Raw genomic sequence first — 27,430 nt, forward strand, 5'->3', positions numbered from 1 at the left:
AAAGGTCAGGAAGAGGTAAGAGAAAACTCCGTTCCGAGCCCTTCAGTTTCTTATATGTCCGTGTTCCGAGATGTTGCTTTGGTAAGTAGCTATTTATTTTTTTTATGTTTTCGGATGGTCAAAGTAAAAAAAAAAAAAAGTGTGGACACAAACTGTAATCTTTCTCTCTCTCTTATAGTGCACGCGAAAATACCAACAATTCTTTACAACTATTGGTAGTGATCTTATTGATTGATTTCCGATTTTTATTTCGATGAAGCCACGTAGGGTTTGTCACCGACAACCGGTAAAGTGAAGAAGGCAGAGTGCTGTACCAACGGCCATTGAATCAGTTGTACCTACGGCCACAACACTAAGGTCCGTGATCAAGTAGCAGATGACAATGAAACAGGACCATCCTCGAAGAACAGGGATGAACAGTATTTAGAACCAACAATAGGCATAAATCAGCAGAAGCTTCCTATCTTGGAAGCCACCATCATGCCTGGAGGTCCATTAGCATCCTTGTTTATCTTGCCAGAAGTTCTGAGGCCTTATCCTAAGACCCCTCCCCGAAAAATGAATTGGCGGGGACGACAGAAAGGGAGTTCAAGAATTCTGAGAAGCTCACAATAAATTAAGAAACTAGAAAAATCTTATCATATGAACTCCTCAAAAAATCGTATCTTAAATGCTTCTGAAGAGAAATTCAAAAGGAGCACCTCCAAAACTTGTAAATAAACAGAACATGACTAAACGGGCCTTGACATTCACGAGTTGATATCTTAAGAAAGCTGCCATAATCAAAAGTTGGCTGCACATCAATCCTATCTTCTCTCATTTTCTGTTGGTTTAAGCAATTTCTACTTGTGTTAAAAATGAAAATTATATTTAGGACAAATGTGTGCGATTAACGAGCATAACCCTTCACAACTTTTCTTCAAAGATCTATTTCCTTTACTATCTGTTTATTAACAAAAATAAAACGTTATTCGTGGCCTATTTTTGACTATTTTTTTTCCAATTTCAACCTGTTTGTGGGTACAAATAATAGGTGGCCGTAGATACAACGGGCTGTTGTACCCATGGTCAAAAAAGGAGCCTTGGGAAAATAAAAGTAATTCTTATTTAACGACAACATTTTGAACTACACACAAATTTTGTGCATTCAAGAGACCCCAAACTCTGTGCCTAAATTTTATATTTGCGAAAAAAAATGCATTACAGGGATCAGAAAACATTCAAATCCAAATTCTGGTCGTAGGTATAGCACCCTCCCCTACTCACTTTTGCTCCTCTCAATTAATATAGGAGTTTTAGAAAAAATAATATTGAATGTCAAATTTTCACTTAAGTTCCACAGAATAATCTTTGTACTACTTCTTGAGCGATTAGTAACAACAGTTAAGGTCTCAGTAATATTATTTCAACATTTGTCTAAAGTGCCTATGTCCCAATTAACAATGCTGACAATTGTCAGCGAAACCTCGACGTTTAATATTATTTTTCCTAAAACATATATAATTTGAAATAGCAAAAGTTAGTTAAGCTTGTTGACAAGATGGCTCTTCAAGAGGTTTATATAATAATATAAATAGTTGTTTTAGTTCATGTACATGCATATTGTACATTATAATAATCAAAGAAGGATATATTATCAGGGAATAGATAACATACAAGCTGAACAAAATGACATTCTGAAAGGGAATTTCTCATGCGTAGTTTTCGAGAAAATAGACAAAAACGACTTTTCAGGCCCTAAAATGTATGTCGTTTGTATCCAACAATAACTGATAATTTTAATTTTGCTGGAATAGATTTTTTATTTATGTATATGTACTGTACTATAAAACACACTGTTATCTGTGTCTCTTTTATTGTCTGTCTACTCCTAATGCTGACACACAAAGCTAATTATCAGATTGTATGATATCTGTTGTTTTTTGTCTATTCCTAACGCTGACACACAGTTAACTAGCAGATTGTATCTCTTTATTATTTGTCTACTCCTAAAAGCTGACCCGGTGGGAGCTCATGTGGTTCAGATTCCACGTTAATCAGTAGGTCTACGTCTCATATAGCCTCGCTGATGAAAGGGACGTTAAACTCATAATCAACTCAACTCCTAACGCTAACACACACTGTTAATTAGCAGATTGCATCTGTTATTGTTTGTCCACTCCTAACGCTGACACAATTACACCTAATAATGCACATATTACATATAAAAGCTACTGTACATTGAAGATCTGAGTCTGTACTTGAAGAAACCTTATAAAAATAAAAATTCATACCGAGGTAAGAAATCCTGACCCTGGAGCCTGGTCTATGCCTAGAAGTAACCTAACAAACGTTATAACATAATCCTTGACAAACGCCTGGTAGAGTAAAGTGTCCAACATACTAGCACTGAAAACACTCCCTGCTGCAAATGGAAGTCGAAACATGTAGGAAATATGGGATCCTCTTTCCTTTTCTCTCTGAAAAGTAACAGTGTAACAATTGTAAGTTGTTTGTCATGAAAACACTAAATGCAATTACTTGTACAGTCATGAAAGAAAGTATTCTTCAGTTGACAAAATTTCTTTTCATGATAACTCAACAATAAATTAACGTATTAGAGTACCTACTTTGGCAAGTTGTCAAGTTATAACTATTCTAAGGATAACAACAAAAAGATTCAAATTAATTCACTTGTTCCTGAGTTATTAGCAAAAGAAAATTTGTCAACTGTCAAATACTTTCTTTTCCGTGTGTACTTAAATATTTTCGTACCCAAAAATGTAATATATTATTTCTGAATCGTACTGTACTTACCCAAACTTTCTTCTCAGTCTAAAGAACATTAATATAGTATTGTTAACGGTAGAATCCTGATTCTGTAGTGGTGAAGAAATTTTATTAGTGGTATTAGAAATTTTATAAAATTATTGTAGGTTGTATCAATTGAAATGGAAAAGGGAACAAAATGAACTGAATTAAGAAGAAAAGCACGCGCGCACACATGTACACACACACACATACACTATATATCAGGTTATCTGAAAAGTATTGAGTCTTTTGAGGTCAAAATCCAGAATATATTGCCATTGGAAAATAACATTATGAAACACATAATGTTAGGTGGCACATTTGGTAAGGTGACCTCCTGCCATTTTTTTTTATTTTTCTTATAGCGTATTCCAGAACAAAGTTGTTGTTGTTGTTGTTATTATAATAATAATAATAATAATAATAATAATAATAATAATAATAATAATAATAATAATAATAATAATAATAATAATAATAATAATAATAATAATAATAATGGCAACAACACATCTCTTTGTTTCAGGCTATTCTCGATGTGGAAGCTAGTGGTCAAGAATTTTCCTGCTCGGACTTTACTTTGCGATTCATTTAAACATATCTTAATCTAACTAGCTTTTTCAGTATTCCAAATTCTGTAAGAATGTTGTACAATGTTTCCCTCTTAACCGAGTCGTGGGCCTCATTAAAATCAATAAATAATTAAGGTACTAGGGTATTGTTATTCTCATTTCTTTTCATAGAGTATTTGTCAAATGGTAAATATCTGGTCGATAGTTCATCGATTTTGCCTAAATCCTCATTGATAATTTCCAATAATTTCACCTGCGTATGGGGTCAAACTTACTAGTGAAATGTTTGAGAGGATTTTATAGGATGTTAATAGAAGAAAAATATCCTTTCGTACTATCTTTACATTGAAAACTCCTAACAGAATTTTCATATGGTAACGCGGGAATTGGTCAAATACTTGTTCTACATCTTCGTAAAACTGTCTACGACATCTACGAATGGAAATAATAAAAGTCCCTTTTTATCCGACTTCGATTCGACGGTCCGTTCTGGAGTTACGGTTGTTTTCGTATTTTTCCGACTGGCCATTTAGGAGGAAGGAGTCATTGCTACAGTCAGGTTTTGTCTATATTTTTTTTGTCTTATTGCCGTATCAGGAATCACCTCCAAAAGGCTATGGTGTTGTTTCCTAACATCCTATATATATAACGGGACAAGTACGGTAATAGTCACAACAGGGATACAAATAAATGAGATGCAATCTATGCCCTAAATTCAACTATACTTTGTGAAAGCTTATTTTTTTCCTTTCACGAAATTTATAGCTGGAATTCCGCTGATCTCTTGGTAGACACCTTTACATATAAAAGTGTTAATTATAAATCAATTATCAGTTGTATAGCTCAATGTTTTAAGATCATATATATAAAAAAGTATTTATATTATGAAAATTTATGTATGAAATTCTGCTCATTTAAATGGAAGTTTCCAGTTGACAGCGTAATCCAATATATGCATTGAAAATTCACACAATATAGAAACCAGAGCTTTACGTTAGTATTTATATTAATTTTGATCTAAGGATATTAAGTAGAGAATTGATTGATATCAATTTTGTGATCTACTTTGTCATTTTATCTCAAATACAGCTTCCAGCTGATGAACGGGATTTTATGCATAAGTTCCCATAGTGTGAAAACTAGAGCTTTTTGCAAAGTAATTGTTGCGTATTTAAACTTCGAGTTGAATTAATTGATAATTCATCTTCTAATAACTCAAGTTTGTAATAATTCGTTTTTGTAATAACGATCACTATCGCATACTTGCCCCAACATAACAAAAAGCTAAATAAATGTCTTTGGTAACTGACAATTTTGCACTATAACCGTTTTAGATAATGCATACAGATAAAATTGTCTATACAATAATTGTAATTACTAACTTTCTGAAAAAAAAAGTTAATTAAATATGAATCGAAAGAAATAATTTCGATTTATATTTTATTAAAACTAAAAATCCAAAGTTTATATTTTAGTACTATGCAAGATTTAAATTTTGAAGTTCATAGTTTATTTCACAATTTTGTTTCTTCGTAACTAAGAACATTTTTCTGTAATGTTACGAGGTAGCACTATTGCCTTGCGTTGGTTTTAGTTACTCTTGCTGCTCTTGAAGGTTTTCTCTTCATTATTAGTAACTCATATTCTTCCTTATTCTTTATACTAAAATATTTGATGATGACATCTAAATTAGTGAATGAGATGATAATCCAATAACAGTTACTTCTTTCACCACTACAGAATCAGGTGTTTGCACTTTTATCAAGACCATACTCAAGAGAGATGTTGAGAATCAAAACTCACTCCACCAAAAATTCTCTGTTTACATTAAGTAAAATATAAACCTTCAAATCCCTGAAATTTTTCTAGGCATGGCCTCAAGTTGCACTGTATTTGATTATATTAAACTGAGTTCATATTCAGTACTCTCTTCTATATTTACAGATTTGTAATTTAACTTGATTTTCATTAATTAAAATTATTGATTATTCATTAATTAAATATTCATGAATACTGTTGCTGTTAAATATTCATGAATACTGTCACTTACTGTTTTCTCAAAAGCTTGAAGCTTCGGGGAGAACTGAATAAATAGTAATTTATGGCATCAAGTTAAAACGGTAAGTGACATAATAAATAAATAGCTCACTAAGTCACGGCTTCCATAAATAGTTTATTCGTTTTCAAAAGGCTATATTTTGAAAAGAATTACACGTACAAGCATAAGAGATGTATGATAATAACCTAGAATTCGCCAAATTTGAATTGTGTATTTCAGGTGGCACTAGGTGGCAGCACGAATTTAGTATCTGTCCAAAAAGGAGGTAAAGCAAGAAGAGAGGTTTTGTATGTTAGAATATGCGAAATATTTATGTATTATGGCTCTGCAACGCGCTTTCAAAAGAGAATAGGGAAAAGAACTACCATATAAAAGGGTGCAGAAAACGTGGCGAGTTTTGCGGTTATTTTCATATCTCTCTCGTGTTTGTACAGCCAGCGACGAAAGTTCTTTTTGTTTGATAAAATTTATTTCGGAATAACGGTGGAATGTACATCGTTTCACCAAGTTTCAAGGCTGGAACGTCAGTGAAAACTGCGGTTATTTACGAAACTAATTTCATCAAACGAAAAGAACTTGTCGTTTGACTGTACATGTAATACTTTTGAAAATAAAGTTTTTTTTTAAATACGAATGAACTATTTACAGTAGCCCTGTACTATGCAGAGTTATGTGGTATGCAAAGCTTACTGCACTTGCTTTAAAAAGTTCAATTTCTTTGTCTGCTAAATAAATTTAAGTTCACCTTTAGGTTAGAGTTTTTTTTAGATAACTATTATTTTGATTTATTTTCACTAACTTTCTGAATATTGTTATTGCAAGTGAAAAGGCAGGAAATAGTGAGCAGCAAATGAATATTAAAAATTAATAAGCTTAAATTTATAAATAAATATTGTTGAAATATAAATAGATGGAACAAAGGAAATTTTTACAGCTTGTTGTACGTGACTAAAAACAAAATTTAGGGTGCCCGTAAAAAACTTAACATAATTAAGTATATAGATGTGCGTGCTATGATATTTTAAGGTATAGTTACCATTTATTTTACACTTTATCACTTTACAAAAAGTTACATTTTCTCTCTTTTGATACACTTTTAAATAATAATATATTTTTTGCATTACTTATTGAGAGAGAAATTTATTTAAAATATGGCTGTACGTCAGAATTGTTCAACCTAGGACCCACGGAATTCTTACTGATAGCTTATAGAATTGAAGCAAAAAAAATATATATATATATATTATTTTATGTAGCAAGAATTTAATTGATAAATTAAAAATTTTCAAATATAATTAAAAGATACAAATTATTGTAATTTTAAAGTAACTCATAGAACATCAAATCAAATTATTAAGAATAAAAAAGAAAATACTGACTGTGGTGAAAATGTAGCTAAATTTTCAGTCGTCTAATAGTAAACCTAATCTATGGATTAGTAAATATCCCGCGCTATCTAACAAGAAATCGACTAAAAATTTATTAAATATCACGAATCTTCCTTAGAACACATATGAATTGTCATAATAACTTTAATTATTCAAATTACTTTTCTTCCGGTTATTTCAATGATCGCTATGAGCATAGTCACTTAAAGTTCAACTATACTCTTTTGATAATACCGTAAAAATTTTTGAAAAAAAAAAAAAAAAAAAAAATTCAAGTATATTGGTTATGCCATGGTGAGATTCTCATTAAGATTTCTTTAGAGTTGAAAGGTGCTATACAGGAATTTATAATGAGGAAAAGCAACACATTACTAGAAGTTATAGATCCAAAGTAGATGATCTATTTTTATTTTGTAATTGACATACTTTCTCATTTGAATATTAAAGAGTGATGTTTCAGTTAAAATATATATATCAGTCCATTTCATGTTTAAATCCCTCAAAGTTTTCCATATGGAAATAGGTCCCAATTTAATAACTAGAACATAAATTAATCAAATTGACTATGCTTAGTATCACAGAACCTACTAAACTTGTACAATAGGGTAACTTATGAAGTAATAATACCATATGAATACATATATTTATAAATGCTTCAATATGATGCAACCAAATTAAGCAAGTGACAGAATTAGACAGACGACCAAGTTTACAAGTTTTATTGTATACCGGTACAACGGTAAAATTGAAAATAATAGAAATTCTTTGAGATAAACTTTTAAATATTCGAATACTAATGCTAAAGCAGAAAATCGTACAAAGATCCACAACCAGACCAGATTTTAAGAGAAATATTTTAACTAGAAAGGCGTTCTTAAGCCCACACTACCAGATTATTAGTAAGTCCATAAAACATTTTAAACAACCACAATAATAATTAACGCAACGGTTGTGCATACACGCATATTATATATATATATATATATATATATATATATATATATATATATATATATATGACGATACAGTAAACATCTACACGATAATCCATTTATCTCAGACGCGCGTCGCCCTCTCCGCTGGTCTAGTGGCTACTGCGTGCACTTTTGTGGACGTAGTCCCAGGTTGTATTTCTAGTAGGGTCCACGTCTCAAAGCCTGGATGCTGAAACGGGACGCTTAAGTTCAATAAACAGATAGACAGACGTGTACCAACATATCAGAGTAGACCAGGGCCAAAGAATCAGCGGTACGGTTATAGAGTTTGAAGATTAGCCGAGAGTGGTGGCTTCACAAACTCCCACAAAAAAGTGGGATTAAATACGCAACCGCTGTGGTCGCCATATTAAGGCGTCATCTTATTTTGTGCGTCCTATTCATCATCATGGCTACTTTCAATTAAGATACTATCTCATGTCATTGTAGTAGTGAGCGTGACAGTCATCCAGTTGGAAGATATAATCATCACTGTCTTCATTCAACTGTGACTTCAGCTAATTTTGCAACAGGTTGAAATAACTCCTTTTGCTGATTGTGGGATTCTTAAAACAAAAGAAAACAATAAATAAATAAAATAATGTTCATATAAGTTTTTTTCTTGAAAACACGCAGAAGACATCTACCTTAAATGAGTCTCGCATATGCTCTGTGACTTTGTGGGGGATTTTCGATCCTTCAGATGCACACATTGTACCGTTCATCTTTCCAGGAAAATGAAGAGCTGCTTCATCGCGACCATCAATTTTACATCTCCTTTTGATCTCAATGCAAAAATTAAGAGGTGTTCTTTATTGTTTTTATTGAGGTTCTGATGCAACTGTAGCCACATATCTTGACTCCGAGAAGTTCTAAATTTCAATGGGCAGTGGACTTAGAAGAAGGTGGGTAAGCTTATAGTAAGCTGCACTGTTAAGCGTATCTAATAAGATTCATAGATTTCTCCTTGGTCTTGAACGTCCCGGATAAGAAGCCTGCAGGCTGTATACAGCCTGCCTTCATTCCTTAAATTTCCATAGCACATCTTGATACTATAGAAAACAGGAGATATCACGGAATTCTGTTCAAAGTCGTCGTTACAATGTATTATGAACGAGGTTTTTGGTTATGCAAAACACAAAATTAGTACTTTTATTTATTGAATGTCATTTTTTGCTATTACTTCATCCTAGTGACATTTCATTGGCACTATACGATCGAGCTTTTCCTACTTTTAAAGGGTTTATCTATATGCATGAGAACTACGGTGATTCATTTCGCAGTTTATTTGTTGTGATTGTTTAAAATGATTTATGAATACTTCAATATTATTGGGATTAACGGAACTCGGTAACGTGTTCACAAGAAAATATTTTAATCAATACTGATATAAATGAAAACTCTTATTTATTAATTTTACGTTGATACGAATCCACAATATGAAAGCCATGATAAAGAATCATGAATGTAAGTAGCTAAAGACATTGTTAATATATAAATGAAAATTGTTTCTATCTTGTGTTGAAAAAAAAAATCCTTTTTTCTACCATTATAGAGTGAAAACAAAGCTAAGTCAGAGTCAAGATGAACAATATATGTGTTCGCGTTTGAAATATTTGTAATACTTTAGTTCTTTATGACAATCAATGTATTGATATGTTACAATTTGGGAAATCTGTAACTATGTGAAAGGTATTCTATAAATAAATATTAATATCGAAGGAAGATTTTAAAATGCAATGTTCGTAAAGTTTTTTCGAAGTTTATGTTGTTTTAATAGTTAAACTGAATTATATGAAAAAAAGTATGTGAAGAAACGAACGTGTCTACGTACTGATTAAATACTGTTATTTAGGAGAAATGTACTGGAAGCAAAAAGCCTTATTTTTCTATAAAGGTATTGTTAAGAAATGGATGCTCATCCCCAATGTTGCAACAAGTGTCTGAACATTCTTAAAAGTAGAAATTGATGATAATTATTAAATGACTGTCATCAAATGAATGTATGCGGAAACAGTATACCTTATATATATATATATATATATATATATATATATATATATATATATATATATATATATATATATATATATATATGCCCTAACCCCGGTAAGTTTGAACTACTGTTTCATTACATACAACATTCATTTCTACTTTCAAAATGCCTTTTTTGTATGGAAATACATACACCTATTGAAACTGTTCAAATTTCGCACTCTACAATTTAACTTATGATATACAGTATGGTGTATTTTTCACATTTTACTACAGTATCTTCTAAGTCGAATACCTTCTGCTTCTATTTATTCCTACGTTTAAGTAGATTATTTTGTCCATTAATAAGTATAGTTATAAATAAATTAATTAATAGTGCTAATAGAAATAAGAATAGTAATAATTATATTCACAAAAGAACTAAGACTATATACTTATGAATAAGAGTAGAAAGCGTGCAGGAAACAAAAACATACGTTAACATATTACTTTCTGATAGCAACTCATTAGAAAGTTAAAAAAATTCATTAACCAACTAAATTCTATAAAAAGTACTAAATTGTAATAATAATAATAATAAATATAAAATATCATTAAAAGAGTAATTTAAAAAAATATATTGCATTAATTGCGAAGCCAATACTCCAAGTTCATGCAAGTTAGATCATACCACATTATACAAAAAGCACATTCTCATGTTACATTATGTAACTTTTTCTACCATTCGTTGTTTTGTGAAACTCTGAAAGAAATAAAGATAATGATTTTTTTTTTTACTTTTTTTCAAAAAAAGAAACTCAAATGTTAGTAACAATATTTCTACTAAAAATGCATGAAAAATTACAATGGTATATTTGTTATAATAACACTTGTTAGTCTAGCTTACAAATGTATTTTTAAAACAAAAAGTTACATTGTTTTGATACATTAGAGATAGTTATTCCCAAGTTTAAAAGCAGGTAATGAAAACCAATAAAAGCGGGAAAAGGATTGAACTGAAGAGTACTTTATCAAAGAATATTTAGTAAGTTTAAAAGCAGATAATGAAAACCAATAAAAGCGGGAAAAGGATTGAACTGAAGAGTACTTTATCAAAGAATATTTAGTCTGTTTAAAGGTACTTTCTTGAGATGAGTGTACAATCCGCGGCAAAAAACCTGCAACATGAGGATAAAGGTTTATTGTGGAACTACACCTAACAGCACAGGGAATGAACATAACGTCTAAGTGGAACGAATCACGCCAGGATAAACCTTGCCCTCCTCTCGTGCACACTTATTTTGGAGCAAAAGACTTCGTCATTTCACAATAAACTTATATGCTCATGTTGCAGGTTTCTTGCCGCGGATTGTACAATCTATAGTACAAGAAAATTAAATTTCCAATTTATTTTTTATTTATCTTTATAATCATTTTATAACATTTTTTCTATGTTGGAATTACATTATTATGACGCACGAATAGGGAAGAAAACCCAAGTTAAGAAAATTAACATCAATAAATATTTAACTTATATATATATATATATACCAGGTGTTCTAAAAATTGCACCCACGGACAACAGAGGGTTATTCTTCAGGTCAAGTAAAAATATAATGCTATACCCTTCAGGGCTTCCTTCAAGCCCTATAGAGAATTAAAAATTTCACAATGTGAAAACGCTCTAGATTAACTTGGAACTATTAGTATTGCCCTACGAATCCATGAAGTAACTAAATCGATTGTTACTTTAATAAGTGGTACTAGTGCCAATCTCTATCGACTTCAACTGTCATCTGGATAAAATCGATGTGACTATTTGATGGATTGGTAGATCTACTTTATGATTCTTTATCTGTGACATTGTTACATAATGCAATTTGCGTCTCCAGACGAGGACTCAAAAGGTATAAAAAAAATATATAAGCATGAAAGTAGGAAAATTATATGTATTATTCGCTTTATTTTGACTTGTCGAATAGTGCTTTGTAGGCCGTGGGCGCTATTTTTAGAACATCCTATTATACACATATAAATTTTAATTGTACTGATTGTACCAGTTGATTCACCATTCTTTACAAAAAAAAAAAAAAAAAAAAAAAAAAAAACTCATTTGCTTTAATATAGGATATTGTAAGAATAGTGTTGTTAGATAATATTAGCAAGTCGATGAGAACTAAGTCATACAGTATTTGAAGTCTTACTTACAATACTTTATAATCGACTAAGAAAATCTCATTTAAAAGGTAATATATATCATATCAAATTTTAAGGTAATTCTGGTGAAAGGATAATAGTATTGAGTTATAGATAATTTTCGATTAACATATTGTACTTATTCGTGACAGGTACAAATAGCCTCGCACTTAACGCCCCGATTAAACCATAATTATTCATTATATTTTTATTTATTATTTTTAGTTGTAAACAAACTATTAATGTATAAAATTTAAATTATCAAGTTATTATTATGTTATGTTTAATTAAACTTTAGACTTTAAAATTATTACTTATATTTATAACTTAGTGTCCAAACGGTTTGAGTTAACTTGTTAAACAGCAATTGTCTAGATCAGTAATTCTTCCTTGAACTTGGCAGTAGAATAGCTTCATACTATGGGAAAACTATTTTGTGCAATCCTAGTAATTACAGCATTGAATAAGTAAAAAACCAGTATGTGGGTGATTAATAAAATACATTTACGATAGAATTTTATACTAAGAATTTCTTGACATTCCATTTATCTGACTGTATTACTTGTACACAGTTTATTTATAATCGACGGTTGGAAGGACAAGTATATAGTAATACAGTTTGTAATTAAGGTACAGTTGGAAGGAATTTAATTAAGGTAAAACCAACTGCTTATCTTGTATTTGGTCTAGGAATTAATTCGTGCGGGTGGACAAGAGATGGCGCAACGAACGGAGCGTCCCACAGTTCCGTGTATCCACACATGTGTTGCAAACCCCTGTCATCGCGTATCGTTCGTAGTATAGGGCAGTGGATTAAAGCGTCAACAACACCAGTTTGTAGTTAAGTGAACATGGCGCAATTTGTGCCTGATAAAGTGTTTTTGCGGGGTGCCCTGCTGCATTACTTTAACATGCAGAAAAGTGCGACTGAAAGTCATCGTATTTTGGTGGAAGTGTATGGTGACCATGCTCTAGCTGAGCGAACGTGTCAGAAGTGGTTTGCACGGTTTAGAAGTGGTGATTTCGGCTTGGCAGACCAAGAGCGAGCTGGACAGCCAAAAGAAAATTCAAGACGAAGGATTGACAGCATTGCTCGAGCAGGATTCGTGTCAAACGCAGGAACAACTTGCAGCAGCATTAGGCGTTGATCAAACAACAGTCTCCAAACGCTTGAAAGCCATGGGAATGATTCAAAAGATGTCACATTGGGTTCCACATGAATTGAAAGACAGAGACGTTGAAAGACGAAAAACCATTTGCGAATTGCTGCTTCAACGACAGAGCAGAAAGGGATTTCTGCATCGAATTATTACGGGTGATGAGAAGTGGATCCATTACGAGAACCCTAAACGAAAAAAGGCCTGGGTGAAACCAGGTGAACCAGGTCCATCACAACCAAAACGAGATATTCACTGTGCAAAGGTTATGCTGTGCATATGGTGGGATATGAAAGGTGTGGTGTACTATGAGCTGCTGCAACCGGGTGAAACTATGAATGGAGAACGTTATCGACGACAATTAATGCGTTTGAAGCAAGCTCTGGCCAGAACACGACCAGAATGGGAGAACAGACATGATAAACTTATTGTTCAACATGATAACGCTCGCCCACATGTCGCAAAACCGGTCAAAACCTATTTAGAAAATGTCGGATGGGAAGTTTTACCCCACCCGCCGTATTCACCAGACGTTGCTCCTTCGGACTACTACTTGTTCGATTGCATGAACAACGATTTGATTGGACAGCGGTTTACTTCTTCAGAAGATATCGAAACATGGGTCTCTGACTGGATCGCTTCCAAGGATGAGGACTTCTTTCGCCACGGAATCCGTACATTGCCTGACAGATGGGCGAAAGTGGTGGCTAGCGATGGACAATATTTTTCTTAAGGTATTTATGTATTTTGTGTTTGTACTACAGCTTCAATGTGTGCGTACCAACCGCACGAATTAATTCCTAGACCAAATATATAAACCCAAACGTTTGCTTGTTTGTTTGTCCCATACATAAAGCAACACCGTTGTTTGACATGTTTCTATACTTGAATAAGTGAATTGAAAGTATCGTAATTGAAAGTAACTATAGGGAAGAGAACGTAGCCTATTCGGAATTTTTCTCGAATGCTTCACAGTGGTCCTGATTACTAGAAACGTGGCTAAAACTTCCTAAATCAAAGTTTCTATTCGAAACCTTAAATATTTAGGTTTCTTTTAATACCTTAAATATTTAGGTTGGTAGCTGTACCGTTAGAAATGAGAGTTCTTGAGGGCCAGATGCATATATCTGGCAATCGAAATCGATTTCAATCTAAGCATCGAACTAATTACATTAAATCTCGCTAAGAATGCTAGTAAGTTTACAATCACGTTCCATTTTCTTGTGTTTGCAGTTGGTATATTTATTTCAAATTGTGTCAACGACTAAAAGTGAGTAAATTTTAACTATATAAATAAAATTTAAAAAATACTGTAATTACATTTACAATGTTTTCTTATTCATTTCAGTTTAAATCGCAAACATTAAAATATGCAGAAGTCCCACGAGATACCACTTGTAGGAATCTCATTAATTTCTCCTATAGTGTTATTTTTTTTAAATAATATTACATTTTGTTGCAAATTTAGTATATTGATAATAATTACTTAATTTTTTGCAAGTTTTCGTTTATGTCAATTAGTTAATCCTGTCATTATTTAGCTAGCTTATATGTGGATGTAGTGATACCAATGATCGGGTTCGTTACCCCATTCATATATTTAGGAAAATTCTTTTGAATTCTGTGAATTTATATTATCTTAGTATTGTAGTATTCTAAATATTCAATTGTGTTAATTGGGATAAATATTTTCGAAATTATTGATTCTGAAACTTAACTTCGATGATTATTACAAATAGGCGGCTACGGAAACAGGTGTGTGAACCCCTAATTTGCTGAACGTCTGGGGTTAAAAGTAGGTACTCGATGGTGGCTTTAAATGGAAGTCAGTGTTACGTAATTTCCGTAACGTAATCTATTAAATAAAATAATTTGGAGAATATTTCAAATGTAAAAGTAACACTAAATTCGTGTGCGCAGATAGGCTAAGATTTAATCAGTGACAACTTGTTTCCTATGCTTGTTGAACAATAAATCTTGGAGAGTACTGTAAGCTGAAACATTATTTTGGTTGAAAGATTGTTCAAAATTAAGGTAAACTAGTTTGGGAGATTTTAATAGTACAGTTTAAATTACTTTTACTATGTAAAAGTTGAATTTTGAGAGCATGGAAAAGACAATGAATATGATACGTGACTATTTTATTTTAGTTCCTCCTTCCATGGAGTGAAATAGCTGTATTTCCGAGCCTAGCGCAACATTTTACTACATATCTAAATTATTAATATTTTGGCAAAATGAAAGAGTCTTGATGAATAAAACGTTACTTTTTTTCCCCAATTCAATGACCTCAAATTTATAATATTGACAAAATTCTTCAAAACAGTTTTGTACCTTAAAAATAATACTCGTTATTGTATATATAGTCACAGCAAATAAATATCAATGAAACAAGTACATTTAATGATTACTTTTATTTTATTTAGAATTGTTCGTTGTTGGTGTTGACAAAAATAATTCACAAAATATTTATACTTGATAACTTTCCTATATTGATTTTGGTACAGACGCATGCTTAGTAGCCCGGAGAAGATGGCTATGTTGTGGTTTGATAATATCAATGTTTGATCATAAGTATTAAATGTGAATTATAGAATAGGAATATAGCACACGAAATTTTTAATTGTGTATGGGCTAATATTAGAGTAAAGTAGTGATGTATGTTATATTTGTAGTAAGCATGTAAGACTATTGCCCTACTTTGGATTTGATGTGTATATTAACATTGCATGTATAGAAAATAACAATTTAGTATTTTATAAACTATACGTGTAAACACCTAAACATAACCTTGTATGAAAATGCGAAATTTATTTTATTTAAAATTTGAGAATTACATAATTATTGAAAACCGATTATACAAACGACTATTAACAAAATTGTAAATTAATCCATGTCAGTTGTCACTAGAAGTTCACTGCAAACTTTTTTAAATGCCCATATATAGTTTGCTGTGAAAAAGGATTATCCTAATTAATACACGATTTAATTTCTGTATTTAGCTAAATAATTTCCTTTCTTTTTAGAAGTTGTTTCGTAAGAATTCTTTCAATTATGAGAAGTTAATCTTTTTAAACTAGTAAAGCAATAGAATTCTCATGTGTACAAAATCGAACATGCAACGTATCTTCTGAATTATAGTTTGACAGGTTTAGAATACGTCAGATTTCCAGTTGCGAAAGAACAATACATATTAATTTTTAAGTGGAATTTTATTTGTAGCACTTATAAGGACATATTTCCTAATAGTTGCTAAAATGCTGGCCCTATAATAAACATTTGATTTATATAATCTATTACACATTTATCATTATTATCAGCACATGTACATTTTAACTAAATAAATAAATTTCACACTCTGAAACTATTTTCCCGAATTTTTAAATCGATTTTCATATAAAGTAGCTGTATCTGCTTGCTCCATTTTGTTTGATCCAAATTCTTCTGCGGTGATATGTAAATTTGGTTTCGAGTGCGCATTGCAAGCTTCCTTCTTCTCTGATGTAAAATGAATAAAAATATTCAATAAAATGTGGTAATAAATTTATTTTGTCATTAATTTATTTAAAATTCAGAATCAGAGACTTGGAAAACCTCTCAATAACGATTTTTCTTGAAATTGAATTATTTTTATTTAAGACCGCGATATTGAATCCAGTAACTTATGTTTTCAAAAAGTGATTTGAAAATCTAATTCATCGACCTCGTGCACCCCCGAATACAAATTATTATATCAATCATTTATTTTTTCATTTTATTCACTATATTAGATCCGTCATTTTGTTTTCGTTTTTACTTATTTTGAAAAACAATATAAAATTCGACATCAACAATGAAAAAAAAACCTGTATACACTGAATTTTCGAAAGATTGAATTTACGTTTTCGACTTATGACCACGTTTTTGAAAATTGAACCACTGTGTGCCGTGTGGATTAAGAACAAGTGTATCAATACAACATCATTATCGTGGACAAAATGAACTTTTCGTACCTTTAAATAATGGTATTTTATAAGCAACGTTGCAATATCTCGGTGAAGTTTTGCTTTAAGAGGGCATATGGATATAAATACATCAATTTCTGGGAGAATAGAGACTATTTAGGTCTTTTTAAGCAACTCCGAGTACTTCAGCTAATAGGTATAATACGAAACTGAATAAAGAAAAAATAAAAGTAAACTGAATAATTCATTTTAAGCTGCGAGTATATTAAAAAACAAACTTAGTATTTCTGATGTACACAGAATGATATAAATGAAAAATCCGTTGTAGTTATTCAGCTCAGGAATTCTGTTTGAATTTGAGAACGTTTTGCAAACAAGCTGGGTATGTACATCATTGATTACATTTGAAATATTGTTAAAAAACGTTGATGTTGTTTAAGAGAATACACTACAACTATCGTCAGAAATAAATCTTCGATTTCCAATATGCAGTATTTCTAGAAACTATTAAAATAACTACTAGTACTCATAATTGCACAGTGTGAACCAAAAGTAACCCATCACTTTCTCTTTTGTAAGGAAAAAAATGTAAGAGAAAGTATTTTTCATATGAAAACAACAAATTTTACTTTACCAAGAATTTTATGTTAGCCCTGTGTTTTTGCAAAGTTCACTTTGAGAATCACTGGTCTAGATAAAAAAAACTATAATCACTCGTTATATATTTTGATACTTGTACTGCATTTATATTTGTATCGTGTAACATTGTTTGAAAATTTGAAAGGTGTGAATTATTAATATCTTCATAGCCTACTCACAAAATATTAGTATAATTTAATATTACTTATTTTAGACACACATTATGAATATATTTAAGTAATCTAACTCTACAGACTACCCCTGCAACACATTTCCCGAAGAATACTGCAGTATTGAGCTAATATAAAATTACATCTATACTAACAATACTTTACCTTAGTGAAATCTTCCGAAGAAATTGATATTTTTTGTTATTAATATACGCATAATTGTGTGTTTCATTAGATATTTTCGTATGTTTTATTTAAATGATTAGTATTTTAGAAAGTAAATATCATTTTAAAAAATTATAAATAATTTTCTTAATGCTTTTACACGTTAATTTATGTAGTCTTCAGTGGATAGTTTGAAGTAGTTTCTTACGGTTTCGTACGCTCATTGTGTTAGTTGTATAAAATCAGTAGTTATTTACGACTAATATCTACTTCTACATGGAGACCTAGGAAAGTAACATGCATCTGTAATTAACCATAATCATAGTAATATTCTAATATATCTACCAAGTTCATACATTTTGATAGAAATATCTAACCTCTTTTCTTTTTATGAATAAGAAGAATACTGCAAATACGCATATAAAAAAATAATAGACAATCAAATACTTTCTTTTCTATAACAAGGCTACTATCATTACTACTAAAATGCGAGAGAAAAAAGAATATGCTGAAGTTTGGGGCTGGGCTTGGAGACAAAGCATGGCAATGAGCATCCTGGGAGAAAATAAATTTAGCTTTTTCATTTTCAGTTTTCTAATTTTTCTTTTCTTTTCTCTAAACTTTTTTTTTCTTAAAGCGAAAGGAGGAAAAAAAAGAGAATAAATTTTAGTGAGACAGAGGTGAAATGGAAGAAGTAAACGTGAATGAAGGGGGGTTACCAGCACAAGCACTCTTTCAGCCCCATCATCAGCAGTGAGGAGGATCTGCTCTGTAAATCCCAGTACCTTTTCCATTTTGGAGAGATGAAGGGCGTATTTGTCATGGGCTCGAAACTGCATAAACCTCATATTTGAGGACTGGGATAGTTCCGTGATGCTTTTGATACTAGGGAAGAACCTGTAAAGAGTCAAAATAATATATTTATTTATTTTTCCTTTGAAAAAAATCTTTTTACACAAATTGATGAAACGAAAATCAAGCACGTGTCAAAACAGAATTTTGTATATTCATGTTCATGTGCACATTTATTTAGCTTACTGAAAAAACAGTTACACTACCAGTTCCTTTTAAAAAGGAGCTAGTCACCAATCGATAGGAAAAAAGGAAAGATACAAATTTACTGATTACGTATATACACAGAAAATGATAAAATGTACATAAAGCCCAAATCTGAAGTTAAAAGAATCAAGATTAGGTTCTTAACATTTTGTCTCCAGAAAAAAAGTGTTACGTCACTTATCGAGACGATCTAGACTATTGATGACACCACCCACACGGAAAAAGGAAAATAATTTAAACTAGGTAGCAGAATTATGAGTATACATAATGCGGAAAAAAATTTTAAAAAAATCTTATTTTCACAAACAACGTTAGTTAAATATTGATACCACTCCCATACATAGATGAATATGTACATAAATTAATATGTAAATATATTTAAATGAATACATAATTTCGTTTATAAATCCAATGCTTGCATAGGTAGTTATTAATTTGTTTTTATTCTCTCTTCCTTTAGCTTTTTTGTAGTTATAGCTACTAAATTATCAATTTTTCCTGTAATTTGAAGTGAGCATATCGAGATTTTACCATTTGATAAGATCAGTTTGTTGTACTTATCCATTTGTTTGACTGTCTGTTCCACAATAACTCTCGCAAAACTGATCCCATTTTAATATAACTCGGTATGTACACTCATGTCCAAAATTATTGATGCATGTCTATAAATATGTCGTTGTAGGAATATAATTTGATAACGAATTCGCCCGGTAGTTCTTATAATGTTAGTATGTGTATAATTAGCAAAGACGTGTGTGCGGTAAATTTCATGTCAAAAGAACAGTAAATAAGAACAATGAAACGAAAATAAAACTTCCTTATCCATTTAGCAACATTTTGTTTTACTCATTCTAATTTTCGTATTTATAATTCTTTTCCTATAAAATTTATCATAAATATACATTTCCCGATTATACATATAGTATCACATTAAAAGTACCCTGCAAAATCATGATCAAATTATATTCTTACAAGAAGACAGTTATAGATATGCGACAATCATTTTGGACATGAGTGCACCTATCCCCAACCTTTCGAAGCAAGCCTATTGTTTAGCGCTGCAATTCATGAAGAAAAAGGGGGACGGGGTGAAAGAGAGGCAAATCCACTTTTTATATTGTAAGTTTGAGCATACGCATACAAAACAATTTTGAAGATAAATATAAAAGGTAACATACAATTTGGTGTAGAGAAGGAGAATAATTCTACAATGCGTAGCATCACTACTTATAGGCTTGTTTGAAATTCACAGCAAATTCACCACAGCATTGAGTAGAATATAACAAGACTTTTGATTAAAGAGTAAAGAGCATTTCTTGCATGGTCTTATTTTTAGACTTTCTTCGTTGGATTCCCATTTCAATTAATGTATACTACCTATTAATGACATTAACATATTTCACAGTGATGCTCATTAAAACTATTATTTTCAATTAACGCTAATAATATTTAAAATTTTCTGACAAATTAAAGAAATAAGTTTATTCGTAACTCAGTTACTTAATATGTTTATGACCATAAAGTAGAATTTTAATTTTCTCCTTCCTCGAGTAAAATTCTGGAGGGCACTTCTACGTGTTACACTAAGAAGATAAGAATATGGCTAACAATACAATATATATATATATATATATATATATATATATATATATATATATATATATATATATATATATATATATATATATATATATATATATATATTTAAAGTATTGTTAGCCATATTTTCCTCTGGGTTGCAAAAATTAAAACTAATATTTGCTTATTGGATTGATCTAAGTATTGAAATTTACGAAATATGATTATTCTAGATCTAGAACAGTGATTGCCAAACCGCCGATCGCGAACTACTAGCTCTCGTGGACATTTTCGGTAGATCGCGTTAACGCTCCGGTTGGCTAACCTTGATTCCTCTACTGAGTTGTTGACGCTAACGATAGGGGGGGGGGGGAGCTGACGACCACAACTGCTTATTTTTCCCACGCAACTGCCATTGTCAGTCTCATCTCACAGTTGATTGTATACACGTGGGGGTTGTGCTTTGTGGTGGACAAATACCGTGTGCGTGGGTTTCCTAGGGGTTCTTCCGTGTCCTCCCACTTCCTTCATTCCACCATTTACTTAATTTATCATTATCACTGTCTCCTTTAGCCTAGACGGCATAACTGTGGGACGTAAAACTCAACGATTTCATTTCATTTCATTTGTGTGGGGTTGTGCACGTTATGTTTCTCGCGTGCATATTAGATATTTACTAACTTGGCTAGTTTGATTTCGTATTTACTAGAAATGTAAGTTTATAGGTAATAAACAAATGTATTTTTTTTTTAAAAAAAAGTTGCTAGTTCTTTCGGTTGATAGCTCACAGTAGGATTTAGAAAACGGTACGGTAGATGAGAAGCTTCCTAAGTTTGGCGACCACTGATCTAGAAGATAGCAAACAAAATATAACGTTCTTACGGAAATTTGACTTGTTCCTCGTACCAGCAGTAATACTGTAAGCAACAGGATTAATTCTTGTACTGTACTGTTGAAATATAATTTAGTTGTAAAATCAACCAACAACATAAGTAGTAACTAATATATTGTCGCGCAGAGCATTACGAGAATTTAAAAAATAGTACATATATTACTTGCTTCTATGCTTTACTGAATTCCCATCAGATCCCCACCCACTATGTTTGTCAGATCTTCGGGAACCACCTTGAGTCTCCAAATTCGAAATGCATTCAATGCGTGTACGGGCTAACGACCTACATCTATGGGCTTAAATATTAAATTACCCATAATTAATTGTGTACATATATTTACCAATTTAATGGAAAACATCTGAAAAGAGTACATCTAGTCAGATTAATATGACGTTGAACTGCCTTTTGCCCTCGGAACAGTTCTGATGCAATTTGAGAATAAATCAGGGGTAAAAGTGAGTGTGGGAAAACGCCATTCTTACACTTCCAAAAATATCTATGGCGTCCGTCCACTTCTTAAAACACTAACAATGAGCAAAGATAGGCATGGGGGACGGCGTGACGTCATTCGTCCCCCCATAGCAGGGCCAACAAGAGATGGTCTCTGACATTTCTTACCACATGCGGAGGGACAATGCAGCCCCTACTTTGGTACTAGGTTTACCAACCATAGTCACACTGTCTTACACCATTAATTAAATTGCCACTATAGTTGCACCGGAAAAAACCTTGACATGTGAGTAGTGACAACGTCACTGCGATCCGTCAGAGACCTTCTCTTGCTGGCCCTGCTATAGCTTTTTGAGATTCATTTTTACCCCTGGATGAAATCATAGAGGTTGTGAATGGTAGCAAGCGGAATATTACACCATTCCGCACATTGTGTCATTTAGTTCCGTGAGAGAAGATGGAGGCGGTAATCTGCGCAGGATCCGTGTCTCTAAAACAGACCACAGATGTTCAATTGTGTTCAAGTTCGGGGATTGAGAAACAAAGGGAGATGTTCAAGTTTATCCCGATATTCCTCAAATCACAGTTCCAACTGTATGAATGGTGGAATATGTCATTGCCCAGAAACATCTAAACCATAGGATGTAGTTAGTTCCCTAAAATACGGACATAATCACGGACAGGGGCGCTACTGGTAAGCGCTACTTACTGAAAACCAGGATATTGTTCCGTCACGTTTCACGGTTGGCAGGGACACTGTGGATCATGTGCTTCTTTGGTTGTCCGCCACACAAACACAGCATGTGCTTTGAAACAAGGTGATCGATGTTTTATCCGACTATATCACACATTTTCAATCATCAATTGTCTCCATGTTGTATGTTCGCACCACCATTAGTGTCATGCTAAACGTAATGGTCCCTTATCAGCGTATTCGTCTGTGCAACCCGACCTCGTATGTGTTATATTTATGATTAGCGGACTACGATTGTCCACATACGAGGTACTGCTTGAGTTTTTCAGTCACTTGGATCGCAATCGCACAACGGTTCTGAGTGACAATCTGCTTTAGTGCTCAGCTGGACCTGTCACGGAGGATTATCTTGCAGCCCATGTTCCTTTTCGCCGATGTAGTTTTGATTTCACTTTTTAATTTTTTTTAGGCCATCATCACCTTGAACAATGTCCCTTGTGACAAAACCAACATACTTGTCATTTTCGTCACGCTCATACCATGTAACCGAACGCCAACCATTTACCCTCTTTGGAAATCAGAGAAGTCGTCCATTTTGCACTATCATCGTCTGCTCAGTTCACTACACATTGCTGTTATACGGCTCCTCACATAGTACAGAGCTTGTCCTAACACACCACCACCAACAGCCCGGCGATGCGATCGCCGCCTGACCGTTGCCAAACCAGGCATCTGACTTCCTTTCCAATTCTAGGTGTTTCCATTAAATTGTTAAGTATCTATATGAAATTTATGCCTTATATATTGTACTTAGTAATTACAGAGTTATTTTTATTGTAACAAAAGATTAAATTTACATTCTTTACATTGTTGTGCATGTGTTATCGCATGGCAGCAACATTGTTTTTATTCAATTACTTAATAGAGGTGGGGATGAAATTTATTAAAATTAGTTTCTATGGAAATGAAATGTATAGTGAGTTTTATATTTTGAAATCTGTAGTATCAATACTTGATAAGGAAGGATAATGAACTATTGTAAATTACGTATGGAGTACATTTTTCGAGGGAAAGCAGATGCATCAGACCTGTTTAAAATAATGTAGTACCTTCTCTGTATACCAGTCAGTAACGCACATGTCAAACGAATGTTCAGAGTAGTGAAAGCTTTATGATCAGGTAATGGAAACAGATTGTCAATAGAACATAACGGAAATTTATGTTCAGAAGAATTATAAATGACTTGTCAATATTTCCACAAAGTGACTATTCTTCTACTTGATGCAGCGAGGACATCGAAAAAGATATGAATAATAAGGTAAATGTCTATAATTGCTAATTTATTTTCATCTAGTTCGGTACAATAGATTTTGGTTAGTAGTAACGGTAATGTTAGTAGTTAGTAATATAAGATAAACGTCTATAATTACTAATTTATTTTCATGTATTTCGGTACAGTAGACTTTGGCTAGTAGTAATGGTGATGTTAGCAGTTAGTAATGCAAGGTAAACGTTTATAATTACTAATTTATTTTCATCTAGTTCGGTACAGTAGACTGGTTAGTAGTAATGGTGATGTTAGCAGTTAGTAATATTGGTTATAAGTGTTAGAAATAACGATGATAATGCAGTCAACCTGCAAAAATCATCAATTACAAATTTAGTTCTCAAGTACACAAATGCACTGGTTTACGGGTCTTGTTTTCAGCTTAATCTGGCAACCGTATTATTCACTAAATCATTCATTAACCTTAATGAAAAGGAAAGTGTGATTGGTAGATTCTTTTAGTTCTATTCACTAATAATTATTATCCATATGAAGAATATTCAAGCTCATAATAGCTTTTTTAAAATTCACTGTGAATAATATTTTAAAAGGAAAAACCCACTTTACAGTTCTTCGTAAAAACCTTACATGAAATAATATAAAAAAGACACTATAATGATATATGAATAGCAAGAAAGAAAAAAAAAATACTGTCATTTTCTGTAAAGTAAAATTTTATGTGCAATCACACGAACATACTTATTTCTTTATCTTCTTCAAGACCAGACTTTTGTCCTAAATTGCACATAAATTAATCACTATGAAATACAAGGAATGCTTCATTTAGAAAATAAAGATATCAAAACTTACTTAAACATGGTCTGGACGGCTACAATAGTATTGCAGTCTGCTAACGTATCCTCTTCAGCAGAATTGGACAGTTCTTTATTTACAACAACTACATTTTCTGCAAGCGTAATTCCAGCTCGTAGAAGATCATCCAGACTGTAAGAAAAGACAAACTACATGTCCAGACATTTATTTATGCCTTATATATAAAACATGTACTACATCAAATAAGTACAAAAGTCATCAAGTGAAAAGATAATGAAATAGAAATTTTAAAACAGGTATAATTTACAATGAAATGATACATAGATTCCTGCAAGTTACAAATCATAATCTATTAATAACAATGTCAGACTTCTTGTGTTTTCTTTCTTTTAATAATTTCTTTAACTTTAAAATTAACATTTATGGAAAGTTTCTTAACCATTTTTCCACAAGTACTAATGTTGAAAACATAAGAGCTGAAACCTGGGGACTCAGCCACTTTCAGCACCTCAATGTTGTCCTTGACGAGCTGACCACCTCAAAGTTTCGAAGTCATTTTCATGTTCTTATTTTACATATGTTTCTTATTTAAGTTTTTATAAAAATGACTAGTCTGGTACATGTTCATTTTAATAACGTACTATTTACTTTTTTAAATTCTCAATTGCAAATTATTTAAATAACAAATATGAGATGCCCCGGGTAGTGAAGGTGAACTGAATAAAGGCTTGTGTTGAGAAAATGCACATTAACTAACTGATACCCTTGAAATGCGTAGTATGTTCCAAATGTCATTCTAAACGGGTCAGCTGTTTTCCCCATGACCACGAAAACTATGGATTCGACACTAATCTCGGTTATTTTTAACATTTTATTGTTCATTAGTTTTCACCCCATACCGATGGGGCCTCTACTTGAACTTAAACCGCATCAGAAGTGTTACTATTCAGCTCAGTGATCCCTAAAACTATAAAAACAATACAAATATCAGTAGTTTTCTATTATGTTTACATTCCACCAAGTTCCTACACCACCCACAAGGGGAGTCTCACTCTCACAGCAAGTTTGGTTGAAATTATTCTAGGCGTTCCCTAGTAATGGCGGAGATATATATATACAAACATACATTCATTTATATAAATATATAGATGTATGAGAAACGTCTTCGGCGTTGCTCCTGTCAATTCTCGAACCAGTTAACATTGCCTGTTCTTGAATAAACTTGGGAATAAATGTCATTTGGACTGTCACCAATCAGCTTAGTAACCACCGAGTTCGGTTGAAATTGCTCCAGTGTTCCAGTTATGTTGCAACATACATACATTTATATACACTATAAAAATGCTCCCCCTTTAATTAAAATACAAAATTTTGAGAAACGCTGGGGCATTTCTAGTTCATATACCAAGTTTCATTTTTCTAACTTGAAGGGCTCGTGAGATACTATATTTTTTGCTTACATTAATTGAACTCCCCACCAACTCCCTTTGGGAAAACTAATATTATAAAACCTACGTTAGATCATGGTCCACACATATATTAAAAATCATTAAACTCGGTCCAGCTCTAAGAGTAGTTAGCCGCTATATATATATATATATATATATATATATATATATATATATATATATATATATATATATATATGAGAACTCAAATGTAACAAGAAGCACAACATATAAACTATTTTTAATTATTATAATAACCTCTGTCTGTTACTTACCAATCTATCGAGCCAAGCATCCAATAGACTAAAGGAAAATAAGAAAGCGCATCTTGGAAGGCAATATCTGGACGTCGTTCAAGAAGAAGAATTATGGGATTTAATGAAGTCTTCTGAAGAAAGTGAGCTCTTAAAGGAATGATAAAATTGTAGATACCGTTTGAAGCGTAGTCGGCCGCTAGAATTATAGTTTTATTCTGCCAGTTGTACTCCTTTGCGTTTCTATAAGTACAGTGTTCGCACACCTAAAAAAAGATTTAGAAAATAATGAGATTAATATGGATAGCTTACATTGGATTATATATCATACATTGAGTATATATGTACATTCTGATCTAATAACGGCGAATAAATTACTAGCAGGTGAGTTGACACTCTCCATCTTCTGTCTCTTTATTCATCTTTTGTATTCTGAATATAAAATATTGACGCTCAAAAGACTCAATATGTATTATTATTATTATTATTATTATTATTATTATTATTATTATTATTATTATTATTATTATTATTATTATTATTATTATTATTATTTAAAACATCGATCACATTTTATTGTTCCTTTTCACTATGAGCTTACAAAAGACAGAAAACAGATCAACGTGAGATTCGAACTAACGTACTCTCAACGGGAATTGAATATGGATCGGGGGCCGCGGTGGCTCAGTGGTAGAGCGTTCACCTCTGGTGTTTGGGGTCCCGGGTTCGATCCCAGCCCCCGCCAAGTGAACTTTGTGGTGGACAAACACCGTGTGCGTGGGTTTTCTCGGGGTTCTCCCGTTTCCTCCCACTTTCTTCATTCCACCATTTCATTCATTATTCATCATCACCGTCTCCTTTAGCCTAACCGGCAAACCGTGGGACGTAAAACTCAAAGATTTCATTTCATTTCATTTTGAATATG

The 27,430-nt window shown here is 32.2% G+C and overlaps 1 protein-coding gene across 5 annotated transcripts in view; it reads right to left on the reverse strand.

The window, feature by feature from the left end:
* The window catches only part of SLO2 (slowpoke 2), a 664,715-nt gene that overhangs the window by 47,666 nt on the left and 589,619 nt on the right, over positions 1-27,430 (reverse strand). For 4 of the 5 annotated variants that reach the window (XM_081764837.1, XM_081764838.1, XM_081764839.1 and 1 more), the window contains 4 exons: positions 26,527-26,771; positions 24,840-24,974; positions 18,748-18,925; positions 2,274-2,459 (listed from right to left, as the gene is read on the reverse strand). In XM_081764837.1, the coding sequence (XP_081620963.1) occupies positions 2,274-2,459; positions 18,748-18,925; positions 24,840-24,974; positions 26,527-26,771 (744 nt within the window). The remainder of the gene's footprint in view (positions 1-2,273; positions 2,460-18,747; positions 18,926-24,839; positions 24,975-26,526; positions 26,772-27,430) is intronic. The other variant, XM_081764841.1, reaches the window with a different exon arrangement.

This window comes from Thermobia domestica, chromosome 7, assembly GCF_964235325.1.
Source record: "Thermobia domestica chromosome 7, izTheDome1.hap1.1, whole genome shotgun sequence".
In the NCBI taxonomy this organism is placed as follows: Eukaryota; Metazoa; Arthropoda; class Insecta; order Zygentoma; family Lepismatidae; genus Thermobia; species Thermobia domestica.